This window comes from Brachyhypopomus gauderio, chromosome 6, assembly GCF_052324685.1.
Source record: "Brachyhypopomus gauderio isolate BG-103 chromosome 6, BGAUD_0.2, whole genome shotgun sequence".
Lineage (NCBI taxonomy): Eukaryota > Metazoa > Chordata > Actinopteri > Gymnotiformes > Hypopomidae > Brachyhypopomus > Brachyhypopomus gauderio.
Genome location: NC_135216.1, coordinates 22664878 through 22683413, shown reverse-complemented (window position 1 = coordinate 22683413; position 18536 = coordinate 22664878). Strand labels below are relative to the sequence as shown.

Sequence of the window (18536 nt, the reverse complement as noted above, 5' to 3'; positions counted from 1 at the left end):
CACACTGTATCCGTCGCAGGCACGAACGCACTTGGGTAATCAAGAGAAAGAAGAAAAGTTGTGACTAGAACTGGTACATCTCACCTACAGCAACCGCTAATGACTGGCGAGGATTCACCGCTGTTGACACTCAACAAACCTTTTCATTTAAAAGCTAATGGGATTTGGTGGGGCAAATTTATCCCTATTAATCACACGAATATAGCCAGTTTATTGAAAACACTTTGGAGGTTTTATTACACAAAACGCTATTAGCTCTAACTAGCATTCAACAGCCAATTTATTGGAAATCAGTACTGACCATAGCACCACCTTTGGCTGGGTGTTTTGGGTGATGGAACACTCAACCTGCAGTGACACTGAACTGGTACAGACTTGCCCCCCATCCGACATCTATCACCGTGCTGCTACGATTATTGTGTTGAGAACGATATACCAGCCAAAGTGGTCCCGTGCCCAGAGAAACTGAGCAGTGATGCGGCGTCTAGACGGTGGCTTGCAGACTTTGCTTGGCAACACTTGGACTACAGTCTGCAACTTTGCATCCATAAAAACAGGTGTACCTAAGAAGTGGCCCATTAGTGTAGTCTAACTTTTAAATGTGTCCATTAAACATGCTGCAGACGATTTGCTTTAAAGACACTCTGGGTTGTTTTTTTGTGCTTTAAAGAATGTTATATATTGAGGAATCATGTCCTCAATAAATCAAGTTTCTATGTTCTGGGATGCGTCATGCACTCACCCCTCTAAAGTTGCTCGCGGCCTGGAAGTAGACGAGGTAGTTCTTGCTGGGGTCCAGGGGAGAGTTCCAGTAGCCGTTGTAGGTGTGGTTGTCCCCAACGGTAAAGGGCGTGGCCTCCGGCAGGCTGCTGGGTGGCAGCTCAGCGGTGTAGTAGTGGGGGGGTGTGGCCCCGGCTCGGCCCTGCACCTCCCCCTGGGAGGAAGGGGCGGGGAAACAATCCTGATGGCTCAGCTCCCTCCTCCTGACCTGGCGTAGGCCGTCCTCCTCCACCACCACCACGTGATAGGTGCTGTGGATTGGGCAACAGCAGTCATTAGCCACACCCACATCTGGCTTTTACAGCAAGCACAACTGGGCCTTTTGAGACCAGAACACACCTAAAAGTAGAGATGCTTAACTCAGAAGTCTTTAAAAGTGGCCCTAGTGGTTTAATTGTACCCAATATCCAATTAGATAAGAAACATCCTGACAAAATTGTCAGAATAAGAATCCTTTTTAACTATTTTCAACCCATTCTGAAAAATTTCATTCCTACGTCATTGAAAGGTGCTCTCAGTCACGAATAAAATAGCCCTGCTGCAAGTTCAACACAGTGCATGAGTAAGCTTCAATCAATCGAACCATACGCACACGGCCAGCCCTGCGTCCAAACCCGAGGTGTTACACTCCAAGGGGAGCTCTTCACAGCCTCACCATCTAAACCAAAACCTTCAAGGCACAGAGATGGTTTGCTGGCTGGAGCTCTGTGCCTGCTCAATAACACTAGTCACATCCTTCCGGATCTTTCATTAATCCTGCCGGCGCACTGAAGCTGAAACGCACACGGCTCCCATGACTCAGTCAAGCGCAGTTAGCAAGAAGAGTCTCATGTCCTGCACGTGTCTTTATAATCTGTACACACTTAAAAGGGCAAAATTTCCATATTTTCATGCTGTGCAGACATGCGGGGCAAAAAAAATAAATAAAATTGACAAACATTTATAACCTTGATTATTTGAGCTGTTTGTGATTTTTCGTGAATTCACTCGTTACCACGTCTGCCTGAAAGTGGACTAGTGTAAAAAAAAAAAAACCCTTGTAATTGGGCCCACGGGTGGCCGATTGTGATTCCGCCCTCACGGCTACAGCTCTGGTGCCGGCTGGTAGAGTGGTGCAAGGTGGGGTGGGGTTGGGGGTGTTTACCTGACAGGTGCTCCCCGACCCAGGGCCGGCCGCAGAAGCACCGTGATGGTGCTGTCCGACTCGCTCAGGGGAGATGGGATGTCATCGTAGTCGAACGCAGGAGCTAAACAGCAAGGGGAGGATGAAGAGATGAAGGAAGACAGAGAGAGACAGAGGCGGGGGGATTAGAGAAAGAGAGAGAGAGAGAGAGAGAGAGAGAGAGAGAGAAATTTTGTTGTAGTTAGACTAAAAGCAGGCTTGCACACTCCAGCACACGTGTGCGGCTCCCAGGGGAGAAGTAGCACTCTGTTGAGCTTGGCCCCTACATCTCCAACACCGACCTCCCACGTGTGGGAAGCAGATTAAAAGCACACGGCGGCTCTCAGAGGGGCAGCGAGGCCAGCGCAAGCACAGAGGGGCGAGAGACGCTTGGGGAGCCCCCGCGGAGGATGGGGCCCCCCCGGGTCCCGCTCGCTATCGCTAGTCAATTAGTGAGAGGCAAGCGGGCCGGCGTCTCTGCCTGCTGGATGATAAACAGCAGCTAAATGGGGGCGGCGGCCGAGCCTCGAATCCGTCACCCACATCCCAGACAGATGAAGGGAGGAGAGGAGGTCTGGCTGCCACACGTTCACCCGCAAACGCCCCACGCTCGCCCCCAGAGTGTGAACACGTACGTCCGGACGCAGAGACTCACCGGCTCTCTGGAGCGCACGCGCACATGCATGACACTAGACGGTGGAGTGAAACTCAAGGCCTCACGGGACAGATGATGGAGTGTCTTCCATTAATCACGACAATGAAAACAAGCGGCAAAACGGCATTCCATTGTGCTTCCACGGTTTTGTGAGAAATGTCGTCTGCCTGAGTTCTGGAAACGCACAACAGCAGGGCACGCATTGTGAGGGATTTAGAGGTACAGGCTAGAGAGAGAGAGAGAGAGAGAGAGAGAGAGAGAGAGAGAGAGAGAGAGAGAGAGTTGTGACTTAACACTGTTGTGACAGATGTTAGAGTTTCTCTAAGTGACACAGCTGTGTTTGGGGTTCAGACCCAGCACAGTTAATCTTGTCTGAAAGCAACGTAAAAGGGAACGAGCCATGCTGACAGCGAGTTGGACGCTTGTCTGAGGCAAGCCTCGTCATTTAAGGCAGGCTTGAGACCCAGTTCAAGACAATGGATGAATTTTCTCCTTGAAACACAGAGGCTCACATGTAATGTCTGTGATGGTGACCATAGCTCCAGCAAGCTTAGAGTCTCGGTTGCTGTGAAGTGTGCATCTTCAAGGTGAAAACAGACTGACGGACATCACCAATCACAAACAATGGAATTGCGCAAAAAGCAAAAAGGTGCTTTTGGACATGAATTATTATCCACATCCATCTATGTCAGCCATGAAAGTCACATTCCTCTGTTGCCCATTCAGTAAATGGCCTTAGTAAGAGTTGTAAGCTATTTCATGTTCACGTCAGAACAAGAGGCGTAACAAGCGACTAGCTGAGGGAGCAGCCGAACGGAGACGCAAACGTCCTGCTCTGCTGGAAATAGGCTTCACGACATGCAAATGAGCTCGCGAACGCTTTCATGTCATGGGCGAGCACTTGCGGAGAAGTGTGGCGGCTCTCCGCCTCCTATGTTCGCCACCAAATTCGCACGCAGGGTGCCGGTATGCGGGCTCGAATCCGCCCCCGCCAACCCCACCCCACCCCGCTCTGCATAATGCATAAGGTAATAAGGCAGCTGCAGGCTGATCCTGGATATCTCCAAGATGCGGTGAGCAATAAAGCAGAGTTGCTGCAATCAAAGGCACAGGCATAATAAAAGTCACTGGATCTTCACATGGATACAGTTAAGACTCAGAAATATGGAGCGTGATAGCACAGCAGAGAGCAGATGTCATCTGCGATCAGCTGCAAAGAAAGTTGGAAGTCCCGGAACTGACACTTCCACGGTGACAAGACCAACTATATATATATATATATATATTATATATATATATATATATATATATATATATATATATATATATATATATATGTATATATTGGTTGAAGTCATGGCTGGTGACAGATATCACGTTCGTACGTACGTATCACGTTCGGCACATTTGTTCCTGTGGAATCAAATAAGATCACTCTTGCTCCCATTTAAGAAGTAGGGACATTTGGTGAGATCACTTGACTCATTCCCGGATCCCTGACGACCATGCCGCACACGCTCACCGGAGATGTTGGTGGTGATCTCGGTCAAGGCTGTTTGGCCAAAGCCCTTGGCGGTGCGTGCGCGCACTGAGACCAAGTAGGTGGTGCCAGGATGAAGCCCTGAGAACATGTGGTAGGTCTCGTTTCTCAGCTTGGAGACGGTGCGCCGTGGCCCGGGGACGTTCACGCTCGGGTCGAAGGACTCGATGCTCTGGTAGCTGATCTGTGGTCCAGCAGGAGAAACAGAATAAAAGGGAGAAGGTGAGTTGTCACCATGCCACTGAACACAAATGTGCACGACTAGAGAATTGAATTCCCTAGACTATAATTTTATTTCTTTTGAGTATAGCATATAACCATGACTTTTTGTTGTTTAATATCTATTTTCCATCTATTTTAACACAATTTGCCATTAATAGAAGAAATTACATTAGATAAATCTTGCACTTTTAATTTATTCCACAACAATATACATGCACATGTGTGTACACACAAAGTAGGTTCTTGCCAGTAGCTACTAAGCTCTGAAAATGTCACATATAATAAAATATGAAAATGTTGAGTATAAAAAAGCCTTTCAGAAAGTAAAAAAATCCCCATAATGTGAAATTCAACAGCATCGATAACATTGGGTATACCTTTGAAAAACAGTATTTACCATAATGCCGAGTTTGGCTTGGCTGGAGGCCTAATGAGCACACACCACCATGCCCTTACGAAATTACACTACAAATAACGAAGTGTTGAGGAGAACCCACGCGCTAAATGAAACAACAAGTATGTAAACACACAGCGACATATATAACATAATGGGAGACCTGTGCTCGGTGTGGGCCCCGACCCGCGCCCAGCACGAACCGAAACAACTCAAGAGCTCAAGATACCCAGAGCACGTAGAAAAACGAAGCGTTAGAGAAACGAAGAAAAAAATGAACAATTATAAGCGCGTACACTTGCTCCCATGTAACAGCCTCGGCTCTGCAAATAAATAATTATAATGTTTGTCCCTCGCTCTAATTGCAGCATGGGGAAGCCGCCAGCTTCTGATTAGCATAAGGACGTACGCGCGCTCATTCTTTTAATGACGCTGCGGACCTGGAAGGGGCACCAGACCAAATTCTTTAGAAAATGCGAGAATGAAGATAAAGGCGACACAGCAGCGAGTAAATGTGCTGCTGGAAACACACGCTGGCCTTGCCTCAACGCTTACATTCGAAAGAAAAAATAACCCCATTCACCAAACACCAAGTATCTCCGTAGGAAAAGATGGCGACAGCATGTGTTACAATTTAGGGAGTGTAATGAGACACTATATTCACTGGCTTGGCAACAGCTTTCTGTGGTTCCACTAGATGCTCACATATCTTGGAACCAATTCGTGCTAATTTGATGTAAGATCGCTTTAAATGCCCACAGTGGCTGTTCGGATACAGTTGCACTTTCGGCTTAATGGCCACTCTGCTACAGAACACTTCAACGGTTTGGAACCCTTACAAAACTTAATGGCAAACTTAATACAAAAATTACTGCGAGTTTAGTCAACAGATTTTAAACAAATTAAACGTTCTTAAAATTCATGACATAAAAATGCAAACATTTTACATACTATATCAAACACATTATAATAAACATATAAAAATACTACAATCTTAAGGTCAATAAGGTATAATACTTTAACAACCAGGGATAAAAACCAACTAACAGCCACTAACAACAGAAGAGGCATTTAGGCTATGCATCACTAATGACTTGTGATGTGGGTTGATGTTGAACAAGAAGCTCTTGTGTTTACATTTGGGCCATATTCATCCGTGAGTCTATGGTAGGTGGTAGATGCAAAAAAAAAGCGATGCTATATCTGGGCCCTACAGACCACAGAAAGATAATCAGACTGAATTTCTTACCTCATACTGTGTGATCAGACCGTTCGGTTCCACGGGTTCTTCCCACTTGAGGAAGATCATATCGTCCAGGGGAGTGAAGGTCAGAGACTCCGGCGCAATGCCTCCAGGGACTGCAAAAGTCATAAAGAGTCAGGATTACTTGAACAAAAAGCCAACGACCTCTTTGCCCCATATTAACCCACGCTCAGCATCAGACAGTCCAGGCAGCGGGGAGAATGGGCGTCAGGGACCAGTGGGAAAGAAAATGAAGAATGTACTTTGACCCTCCAGGCTGGGCAGAGAGACAGACAGAGAGAGAGAGAGAGAGAGAGAGAGAGAGGTGTGGGTAGGGTGGGGGGGGTTAAGGGAGTTTTACAGCCCTGCAGATCCACAGGCCACATCTGATAAGAGCTGATGGCGTGGCAGTCCAGCCACCTCCTGCAGCAGCAGTACTGGGCATACATAAAACACCAATCACTGCGGTCAATAAGATGAATAAGACAGAGTAGTTGAATCAGATGTGATTCAGCAGGCTCTTCTGTCTATACGTATGCGTGTATGCGTGCACACGGACGCACATGCACGTGCACGCTCGCTCCGCTTGGGGCGGACCTGGCAGTGCCAGCGTTTTGCTAGGACGGTCACCCATCTCTTCATAGCCATGGAGCTAAACACAGCTTGCATGATTGCACGGTGGAGCAGGAAGCCACCAGATACGACCAAGCCACCAGATGGGACCAATTATTGGCTTTCACACTGCGCACAGAGGCGCTCCATCTGAAGCTGGGCCAGGATCTTCGGCAACAGGCGCGCTGTGCGCCACGAGGCACGGGTGGAGCATATAGGCCATACACCGCATACATGTTTATTTAAGCAGCTTCTCTGCTCCCAGCTCCCAGCCTTGACACTGTCCATCCAAAGCCCCCACGCACCCCCCCCCCCCCCCCACACACACACACACACACACACACGCAGCCCACTACACAGAATGCACATTAAAATTTAAAGGCAACACCAAACGGTTGCTGCTCATGCAGTATGCTATTTTGTCACTGAACCCCCCCCCCCCCACACACACACACACACACCTCCCCCGCCTTTCCTTTCTCAAATAATAAAGATCTCAAATAAATAAATAAATGCCATGTACTCAGGTGACTCATTTTGTATCACAAACAATGATTTACACACACCGGTTGCAGCACGAGAAGCCTCTGTGTAAACAGAACTCAGACGATGTGACGCGTAGGAGGACTGGTGTTGTGCTTCAAACCACAGGGGGACTCATGCGTGTAAAGACTTATGAATTTCTCACATTGAAGTTTTTGCCCTACTTGTGAACCTGGTCCTCTTTAATGTAAGGTTACTGAAACAGACATATTACGTGTATTGCACATGGCAAAAAGGAATTCTTTTCTGCCTCCTGTATTATGCTTTGACAAAATAGAGGTGAAGGCAATATTTGCATGAAAATGTTTTTTTGTAACAACAAACACAAATTAATTTCCTAGCAAAGGAGAGAAGGCACTTTTACATACAGAATTCACATCATGGCACCTCGATGTGTATTAATAAATGTTGGTAAGAGCTGTGTGTGTGTGTGTGTCTTACTAACATGTATTAATACACATAGAGGTGCCAGCCATCATTATATATATATATATATATATATATATATATATATATATATATATATATATATATATATATATATATATACATACATACATACATACATACACACCCGCATATTGAAATTGCTGATTAATCATAAGCAGAAAAACTATCAATGATCAAGAACATTTACATATATTCCATTTCAGCAGTTTAGGAAATCCAAGGTTATCTGGATCCCTCCACGGCGTCTTCAGAAGCTCACGCCGGCTAACAGTGGGTCCACTTAGCTAGTGCAGGGAGGCCCACATCCCAGCCAGAACCTCCGGCAAGAAGAAAAGACTGGTGAGCTCTTCACTGAGCGTCAATAATAGGCAGTGAAAACAGAGACGGAGGAAATTCTTAATGGGCCGTGAAGATGCTCAACGGCGCTGTGAAGCATGTGACGTCGGAACTTCAGAACGAGCTGGAACGGCGACCGCTAAACGCCACTCATCTATGTGGAAACGCGAAATGCCTTCGAACCGTCCCTGAAGACCACCCACCCAGGAAACGCAATGCCATTCCTCCCCGAGTACCTCAACACCTGCTACTGCAGATTGGAGGAAGAGAAATACTGGAAATGTTTGCAAGCGCCACCAGTCCTGTGGGCCTCGCCACAGATGCTGACGCCTCGCAGGGTTCTTTGCGTCTTGGAACACGGCACCACTTAAACAGGGAAATAGTCATCGACATGCATAAACAACCCCCAACACCCCCACTCCCCTTTGTTTTTGGTTTCTGGGGACCACAGTCTCTAACACTCTCTGCTGGGACTCTACACACTGGAAACCGGCATGCTTACCCAGGCAATCGAGTGATTATTGAAGGAGTGACCAAGCCTGCTGTAAAAGCCATTATCCTCGCCCACCTGTCTATCTTGGGGCCCAGACAGCACTGGAATACTGACAGCATTGGAATACTGTATCAGCATCAAGTAACTGCATGCTTCCACAATTCCAAAACTCATTCCACTCCCATTTCCTCCAAGTGTGAACACTCGACTGCATACGCTCCCTCGCATTGCCAAAATTGGAACCACCTGCCTCCTCTGCATGACAAATCACCTCATCATGATGCACGATGATTCATTCAGATCAGCCCTCACGAGACGTAAAAACATGAAGATTTTGGAGGTAAAATTAGTCTAAAACTAATCTAAGACAAAGAACACCACCAACGGCGTGATCTTCAACAATCTCTCTATCTCTCTTTATTCCTCTCTCTCTCTCACATTATACACTTACACACACACACACACACACACACACACACACACACACACACACACACACACACACACACATACATACATACATACACACAATACACACAAGTGATACAAGATCATGAAAGAACTTCTAATGTACATGTGTGGTAACAGGCAAATCAAAAGTAATTTTGCATCTCCATGCAAACAGGATATCCTTGTTCCACATGATGCTAACAGGATATCCCTGGTCCCTGTGATGCTAACAGGAAATCCCTGTTCCCCATGATGCTAACAGGAAATCCCTGTTCCCCGTGATGCTAACAGGAAATCCCTGTTCCCCGTGATGCTAACAGGAAATCCCTGTTCCCCGTGATGCTAACAGGTAAACCCTGTTCTCCAAGCTAAAAGGAAAACACTATTTCCAAAGGTAACAGGAAAACCCTGTTTTCCATGCTAACAGGAAATCCCTGTTCCCTATGATGCTAACAGCAAAACCATGTTCCCAATGCTAACAAGGAAAACCATGTTCCCAATGCTAACAAGGAAAATAAGGAATTTTTAAAATAGTTTTTTTAATTTTATTTTTTACATCCTCCATAGCACAACTTGATTCTCTTTACTTGCCAAGTGTGAGTGCAGGAGAGAGACTGATAATTAAAGGTCCGTGTTCTCTCTTGTTTCTCCATGCACTTCATGCCCCCACCCCCCCTTCTCTATGTAAACTGTGGGCTTTTTAAACTTTATTTGCTGAATTAATTGGGAAGTTTCTGTTGTTTACAATTAATCAGTGACAGCAGGCACAAAGGCTACAACAGTAGAAAACAAACTTATGCAAAATTGAGGCTAACGGAAAAAAGTGGGAGGGGGAACAGACAAAAGTGGACTGAGTTCTGCTGGAATGATAAATGAGGGGCATTCAGTGAGCGTGAATGCATCTTCTTCCGCTATTTGCTTCCAGCAGAAGGCAGAGGGACCCGAGTCTTTAATTTGCACACAGGGGTGCGTTCACTTGACCTCCACTTAATTTGGTATCCCCCAATTTGCATGAAAATGTGCTTCATCTGCTATTGACATATCCAAATGGAAATGCAAAAATAAGCAAAATCTTTATCCCGTTTCAGCCCGTGGATGCTGCTTAGTAATGTTTCATCAATTAAGATTTTTAAAGTTTGATCTTCCACTTAGCTATGCTGACTCAGAATATTTGGAGAGACAGTTTTTGTGACGGTGCCGTAATTGGTACCACCACAGCACACGGCAGGTGTCTGAGGCCTAAATGAGGCAGTGATATCATAATTTGTTAAATGAACGCGTGTCGCCAGGAAGACTGATGAGTCATGCTCACTGACCCGCACTGGGTCGCCACGGGAACTACGCGAGTTTTAAGCAAACTCTGAGTGCGGTAACTAACAAACAAGTGTGTCTGTCTGCAAAAATGGGACGGCGTGTAGGTGAATGTGCTGAGTAAGGCTGTCTAACCACTGGGCTGGAAAGGACAGATAATTTCATACGCTATTTTTGCTCTTCAGCACTTTATACCAGTCTAAGCAATACTTTAAATGAATGAGTAGCATTTACTAAACACACCAACCATCTCAGCAAGATTAGAAATCTAGGAGATGGATGGCTGCTGTCGGGTTTAAAGATGGCGGCATTGCGCACTGGCTGAGAAGAACAGAAGCTGCTTTTCTCAGACATCAAACAAACAATTGTAACAGTCAGAAACATCTGTGATTGGATACTCACTGTCCTCCTCCGTTTGGAAAGTGACCTCGCGGCTCTCCTTCTTGCCCTCAGGATTGGCCAGTGCAAGGCGCACGTGCACCAATCGGTACGGGGGGAGGTCCCTAAGTGTGAAGCGGGAGGTGTTCCTTTCTACTGACAGACACTCGCGCACGGTGGCGTTATTGCCGCCGACCCCGCCCCCTGTTGCCGTGGAGTAACGATAACAGAGTGACAGAGAGTAGGTGTGGCAGCGTGTCAGGTTGTAGCCGAGAGGCTCCCACTGTAAAACCAGCTGTCGAGACTGAATCTCTGAGGCAGTCAGACCACGGAGAGGCCGCATAGGTTCTGTGGAAAGCAGAGAGAGAGAGAGAGAGAGAGAGAGAGAGAGAGAGAGAGAGAGAGAGAGAGAGAGAGAGAGAGACAGACAGACAGACAGACAGAGACAGAGAGAGAGAGAAGAAGAATTATTACCTAATATGGCATCTTTTTTCCTTAGACAATTAACTGTGTACAGAAAAAGAAAAAAACACAACATAAACTACAATTTTTAATAGAACAAGTGGATTTAATAGATTTTCACTTTAATAGAGACAGAGGGAGGGAGAAAGAATGAGTGAGTGAGTGGGAGGGAGGGAGGAAGAGAGAGAGAGTGAGAGAGGTGAGGGAGTCCACTGCCTTCTGGCAAGATCAGACTCTCCCCACCATGCCATGGATTTGACAGAAACACGGAAGGACACGCCAGCCTATCAGCGAAACAGAAAAAAGGCCCTAACGATCTAATTCCTCGTATTCTCCATTCTGTCCAGGAAATATCCAGCTACCTCTTTCTCAAGATCATATTAGAGTCGCTACGAGCTAATTACACACCCAGCATGAATTAAAGCACCATTGTACAGGGAAAAGTGTGCTTTTGAGCCATGCACCTGCGTAGTTTAAGTAGGCAAAGAAATCCGATTACTTTCTGCGAGAGCTGCACAATATATCGTTTGAAAATTGTTATCGCAATGCTGTCCTTGGCAGTGCTGATATCACAGAAGGCTGCAATATGCAAATCAGTGCTCTACCGAATCAGCTTTTTGGATTTTGCTGCTGAGAATTTGCTGACCAATCGCCGACTCCGCAGAGCAGTATACTGCGGTCATTTAAATAGCTATAGTGTTCAGCCCATCACCTTTGCCAAAGGTCCCACCACATGTTTGCATCATACATAGAGTCCACTGGCTGCCTGAGACATACGGTGGCCGGCCAGTCATTCTCTCAGGGCCTGACCTCTCCATCCCTCTTAGACAAACGCAGACGTGTTACACATGAATCAATCCGTAGAGATGTCCTGAGTCCAGACGCCAGACCAAGCCACATGCACACACCTACACAAAACACAAACCCACCCACTGACAATCATGTCCTGTTCTCTTGATCTTTTTCATCCTTTATCTCTCTCTCACACTCAATATCTCTCATACACACACAATTTCTACACATATGCAAGTACATGCACAATTCCATACACCCACGTTACATGAGAAAGACCAAAAACAACTAATTTAGCATCACCCCTTTGATTTTCCTTTGCTACGGCCTTTGTATAGCCTTCATGTATTTGATATGAAGACCTTTTTCAGTATGTATTTAGGAAATTGCTTTTTTGAGAGATCTTTTCAAGACAAATGTAAGAACAGCCCTTAGTCCAGCATCAAAAGGCAGCCGTCAGAATGACTGCTGTTATGAATAATGCCAGCTCCTGGTTATGGGCAGTTGTTCACCAAAAATGGGCAGTTGTTCACCAAAAATATGTGCCATTGTCTTATCTACAGAAATATGAATGACACACATATGCTTCATGCATATGCCTCATGCACTTCAACACGCCGTATGCTTCTCCATATGCGAGTAACTCCTGCACCAATGAGGAATATTTTACAAGACACGTGCGGTTATTGTGCGAGACACGTTAAGCAACGGCAAAAGTTAATGGACCCCGTGCATTTAAAACCGAGTATGGTGGCATATTAGCTTCTGCTAAACCAATCATCCCCCTGTCTCACACATTTAAACAGGTGCGCTAAACAACGGCAAAAGTGAATGGACCCCTTGAGTCGGTGCCAAGAGCGCTTGACAACACAGGCCGAGGCGCGAAAACGGCACAAGCAAATATTTAGAGCTGCAATAATGTACTCCATTATTCTGATAAACCCCTGCAAATTAGGTGGAGGCAGGCCATTCAGCGGGAATTAGCGCTCGAAATGGAGAGCTCGCTGCGATAAAAGCGAGCAGAAGAAGCCCGACTGAGGCGGGGAACGCAGAGGGACGCTGGGGGGGGGGGGGGGGGGGGGGGGGGGGGGTTATGAAGTTCTCCCCTCCACACACATGTAAAATACAAGGGAGGAGCTTCATATGACTGAAGTATCAGCAGCGGGGTTGGCAGGTGATAGATCATCGCACCGTGGCTATCTGTAAAAAAAGATATCGTGCTGCTTTTGAGATGTGTAAGGTGTAAGTTATTTTTACTAATCAGCATAGATAATTAATTCCGTCAGTGCGTGTGACTTCCTACACAACTGAAACACCTCCTCCCCCATTATTCCTATGTAATTTTATATAGGGACAAGATATTTTTTTATAGCGGTGGATGGTACCGGGTAGGAATGACAAAATGCAGGGCTGCTTAACTGGTTCGGATCTAACAAAAATACATGATGGAATTTGTAATGTGGTATGAATGAGATTTTACTCAATCTAAAGGAGCACTTTCATCTATGTAAAAGGGCACCTCTGTGAGCCCGTACATCCGTGGCCTACAATTAAACAAGTTGCTGATCTATATCATAAAGAATGTCCCTTCTAGAGCTGTTAGTAAGTGAATTCATCATTGCCATAGTAACTGCTGTGACTGCATACATTTCTTCTGTACCTAATGCACGTGCATCTGCTTGAGCACCTCACCTTGTGCTGTATCATTTCATCTTCCAAAGGGGGGGATGAGCAAAGCTCACAGAAGCACCACGACTGGATGTTCTGAGTTACAGCAACTGATGTGTTCACAAATACTAGGGTGCGGAACATGAGAGTTGCACACAGAGAACATTAAGAGGACATGAGACAGGAAATTCTGTCTCAGACACATTCTGCCACTGTAATCGACTGAGATAAATTGAACCTTCAGGCCCTGCTGGCCATGGCATATATGGCCTGAAGGTCTGAACAGGAGGTTCTGAAGAGGAGGTACTGAAGAGGAGATTGTGTACAGTTCCCACTTAACATTCCCACTGAACTCTCCTTTGCCCGCCATCCAAACCGCACAAGCGTGAACACACTTCCAAAGATGGATGGTGCGTTAGTTAAAACAGTTGGGGAACAAATGGTTTCCAAGCTTCAACAAAGTCATTGAGGAAAATTTATTTGAGTTTGCATATAAACAAATAAAAAGTAGCTAAACATGCAACACTTTTGCCTAAGAGGCAGATGTTCAGTGAGAATCCCATATATATATTTGACTACTGTTCCACATGAAGCACTGTGCTCCATTTACAACCCTCCCTCCCGGGCCGCTCTGCTAAGAGACAGGAGCTGAAAGAGGGTTTCAGCAGGAAGCAGAGGAGGGGAGTGTGTGTGTGTGTGTGTGTGTGTGTGTGTGTGTGTGTGTGTGTGTGTGTGTGTGTGTAGGGGAGGGGGAAAGGGGGTGGAGAATGAAGGCAGGCTGTCAAGTCCGGGAGATGGAGCACGAGGGGGCGGGGGCGGGTGGTGGGATTAGAAGGGCGACTAGAAGGCAGAAGTCCTGGTGGGCTGTTTACTCTGCTGCTCCTCTGTATCTCTCACAGCTCAGGGCACATTATAGACTGCCTAGTGGGCAGTGCATCACATTTCCACACCTACAGACACACTGACTGAACAGTAAAACAATTCCCAATAAATACTGTGACACCGGATCAATAAATCACACGTAATCGCATACTTAAGCATTTATTGGTCAACAAAATCAATTCTCGTCTAAAAATGACTGAAGCATACTGAACTGAGGGCATGATGACCAGAGAGTCGGCCATTTGAGATGCAGCATCACTAGTATTATGATGGTAAAGTAAACAGGTGAAAATAAACCCAACTGCTTTCTTACACCATGGAAGTTCCCACTCACCAGCACATTTGGTTCTGCTGACCAGAGGTGGGCCGGGCGGCCCGGTTCCCCCCTCTCCGGGCCGGGTGAGGAGAACACTGATGCGGTACTCTGTGTCTGGTTCTAGATGCCAGACTTTGTAGGTGAGAGAGTTGACTCCATGAGTCTCGGACCATGGAGAATGACTGGCCCGGTACACTATCTCCCGACGAATCACTGGCCCATCCCCCACTATGGAGTTCGTGTTCAGCTGAATGATCAGGTAGGTGGAGCCTGACCGCAGCAGCTGGGGCGGGGCTATCGGGGTGGGCGGAACTAGAAAAGAAACAGAGTAGAAGTGAGTTAGCAGGTTTACGGCGAGCTTCAGAAAATGTGGTTAAGAGCACCGTGCACACATTCTCCAAATTGTTCTAAATTAGTAACTGCAGAGATCAGATGATCAGCACGAGTCTCAGCAAGATTGTAATTAAGATGTGATGCCTGCATTCTGGTCAAGGGGTTGATTTCAATGTTTCAGCACTTCTACCCAAAACTGTCTGCGAGGTGGAGAGAGACTTGCGATGAGAGCTAATGCAGATATTACATTCCAGAATTTCAACATTACGAGGTGATAGCATCTCCAGACCAATAAGCAGATGGACTTAAGAATCCATGAAGACCACTGAGGTCAGATGAGGTTAGGTGCATTTCAGTGACCTTCTGACACCCTACAACAAAGTTTTTGTTAGCACACACTCAGATATAACCTTTGGCACTGATGTAGTATATGTAAATCCCTCACAAACTGTTTGTAACCTTAGTGTCACCTTGTATTGCTCTCTTTCATTTGAAAGTGATATCAGCTTACTCATTAAGACTCCTGCCATCTCCATAACATTACCGGGCTCTGGCACACGCGCAGAAGCAACGAGGAAGACATGGTGGTTCATGTTTCTTTCATCGGTTCCTGTGTTGATTGCTACAATAACGTCCTCCTCTGTCTCCCAGTTAAACTCTGTATAACTTGGTCCTGCACTGTTTTTGTTGATTTGTTTTGGTCCTATGTTGTATGTATAATTTATGCATGAATTATGTAAATAAACCTTGAGTGTAGTAATGATATTAATGTTATAACTATATGCAAAATGTCTATTTGGATAACAAATAAAGCAATCTGAATCAAGGTCCATGCTAACATAATGTTTGAGTTTTATCAATAGGAATGTATAGACATTGAAGGATGGCCTAGCTAAGGCTAATCATAAAAAAAAAATGTCATGTCTGCGGCATTTTGACATCTATGAACTTCATACAGCAGACCATTAAAGCACAATTTAAAGTACAGAATAAATCTCGTACTCATAGCAGACCAGCCAAATGTGCTCTGAGCTGAAATTCCCAGGAGGATGACAGTGCATAGCCGGAGCTGGTGGAAGTGGGTCAGAGCTCTGTGTGTGAGGCCTACAGAGAAGAATCTAAGACTTAACTTAAAAAGACATTTTAGTCCTGCCGGAACGGGACCGGCACTTCCGAGGGCACACGTGGATGTTGCATTTCCAGGACGACAGCACCGGTGCTCACAATGATAATCCCACACAGCCAAAACGCTGACGTGATTGACACGGATGAGATGGCGAGCTATCCCTCCCTATTCCGACCTACTGGACCAGCACATGTCCGGGAGCAGGCCATGGTTACCCATCCTTTCCCCAGGAGAATCTGGAATGTGTCCCTCTGCCAGGGAAAGGGTCGTGCCGCAAGCTCCTCTAATCGTACTGGAATTGCAAGTGCTGCTAAGAGGGATCCAGTTCTTAACTCTGGCCACAAGAAGGCATAATAAGGTCTCATTTGCATGACTGATTACATGTATAATTTAGCTATTTTTATTCAGATCTAGCTGTGATGAGGTAGTGCGAGGCTAATCAGTCCAACGGCTTGGTCTTCAGACCGTGCTATAAAAGCTCTTAGGGGTTTCTGCAGAAAGCCCAGGAGATCCTGCAATGCACTGGTGTTCCCAGAACGATGTGGGTGATAGGAACCCAAGAACTATGACTGTGATAAGTGTTGGACACAGAGTTCTATAGCTAACAATACAATCACTGCGATTAGCGTTGGACACAGAGTTATACAGCCAACAATACAATGACTGCTATTAGTGTTGGATGCTGTTATACAACTCGGACTGCACAAACCATAAGCAATTGGACCCTGTCACAAGTGTTGAAGTCGATATAGATCTGTAGACCAGAATAATAGAATCAAAGTGAAGCAGTGGTTTTAAGGTAAAGTGCTGGATGTCAGCTTTAATGTCCTTGCTAGGTACAACGTCTAAGAGTTACGGCTCCTTTCACATTCACATTTTGTGCATTTTGCAGCAACTTCAAATTGCCAATCAAGCTACAGAGGTGTAGTGTTAGGGGTCTCGTCCAAGGACTCTTATTTGCGTAGCAAATGTGCCCAGATGGGGACTGAACCCCAGGTAGCGTAGCGTGCTGCATCATGAGGTCATGTTGGAGGGCTACGAAGAGGTCAAGAACTGGTTGTACATTTGGCATTAGCAGCGCATGCACTCCCAACATAAAGGCCAGACAAGTGCAGGGTTGCCAACTTTTCAAGATCACTTGGAGTGAGATTTGAACCTGGATGGGGTGGTGAAGGTACGTTGTTGATTGGGGGGGCATGTGGCGGTGTACATAAATTGTTACGGTGGGGTGTAAAATGGACACAAATTAAGTGTTATATCGCGATCGATCGATCGCCAGTGGTTGGCACCAGAGCAAACTAGTAACTCATTGAATCATATATGTGGATCAGGGGTAAATAAACTAGATTTTTTTTTCGGCGTGAGAAATCAGATGTGTGGCGTGAAAGCGTGTGAAGACGGTCAAATGCGTGAGTTGGCAACCCTGCAAGTGTCAACGCCCCTTGTCCAGGCCAAGGTGAGACAGTATATGTACTAAGAATGAATCAGTGATGTTGACTCACAAAACCTTAGGTGAGTCAATATCAGCTGTTCAGTACAATGTAAACAGGAAAGCGCAGATGAGCTTAGCAGCAGCTAACAACCTGGCAGACTGCCAAAGGCTGTACACTGACGTGGCTTATTAGGGTCATGACATAAACCTCAATAAGCTGTAGAAACACAAAGGCCAGGTTCATTTGGTCGACATACATGCTCATAATTCTCAGCACTGCCACCTCCTGATTTGCATTGACACGCACGGCTGTGATTTTAGATTGTGGTCTACAGTAAATCACAGTTCATTCATCATATTACTTTGAACTTCTGTTCATTTTACATTACATTCTTAAAAAAACATACATTAATCTGTTTTAATTATATATTGTTTTCTTTCTTTTTGTATGTCAAAAAGAAAAATGTCCTTTTGTCCTATGTAAATAAAGATAATCAACTCCTTCCCCATCAATTTGAAACAACAAATGAATGAATTAGAGCTATTTTGAGCTAGCAATTCTTTCTTTTCAAGTCCAGAGTGCTGGCACAAAACAGCCCACACTGTGTATCCGAGCAGGCATACTTCTAAGTGCCCAGTGCAGGAAAACAGCAGGACAACTGCAGGACAACCGCAGGACGTGTCGCGACACTGAGCAGGCAGGAGCTTCAGAATGTCCTCCATCACCGTGATGGATCTCCACCAGAGACGACGTTGCCTGTTCCGGAGGCTTTGATCTTTGTTCGTACCGAGTCACCAGAAGATCTCTTGTGCACGGCAACAATCAGCAGGCAGGCAATTCATTTGTTTGCTAACCGCAGATTTTAGGTACGGCACTGGCTGTGTTGAGTGGGGGATGGAGAATCAGCAGGAGAGAGGAATTAGTCAAAGGCAGGAAAGGAAGCATAGAGACAGAT

At 45.8% G+C, this 18536-nt stretch overlaps 1 protein-coding gene across 5 annotated transcripts in view; it reads right to left on the bottom strand.

Moving 5' to 3' along the window:
* Positions 1-18536, bottom strand: part of ptprua (protein tyrosine phosphatase receptor type Ua) — a 155832-nt gene that overhangs the window by 33432 nt on the left and 103864 nt on the right. For all 5 annotated transcript variants that reach the window (XM_077009735.1, XM_077009734.1, XM_077009732.1 and 2 more), the window contains 6 exons: positions 14708-15001; positions 10594-10917; positions 6003-6112; positions 4120-4321; positions 1925-2027; positions 743-1031 (listed from right to left, as the gene is read on the bottom strand). In XM_077009735.1, the coding sequence (XP_076865850.1) occupies positions 743-1031; positions 1925-2027; positions 4120-4321; positions 6003-6112; positions 10594-10917; positions 14708-15001 (1322 nt within the window). The remainder of the gene's footprint in view (positions 1-742; positions 1032-1924; positions 2028-4119; positions 4322-6002; positions 6113-10593; positions 10918-14707; positions 15002-18536) is intronic.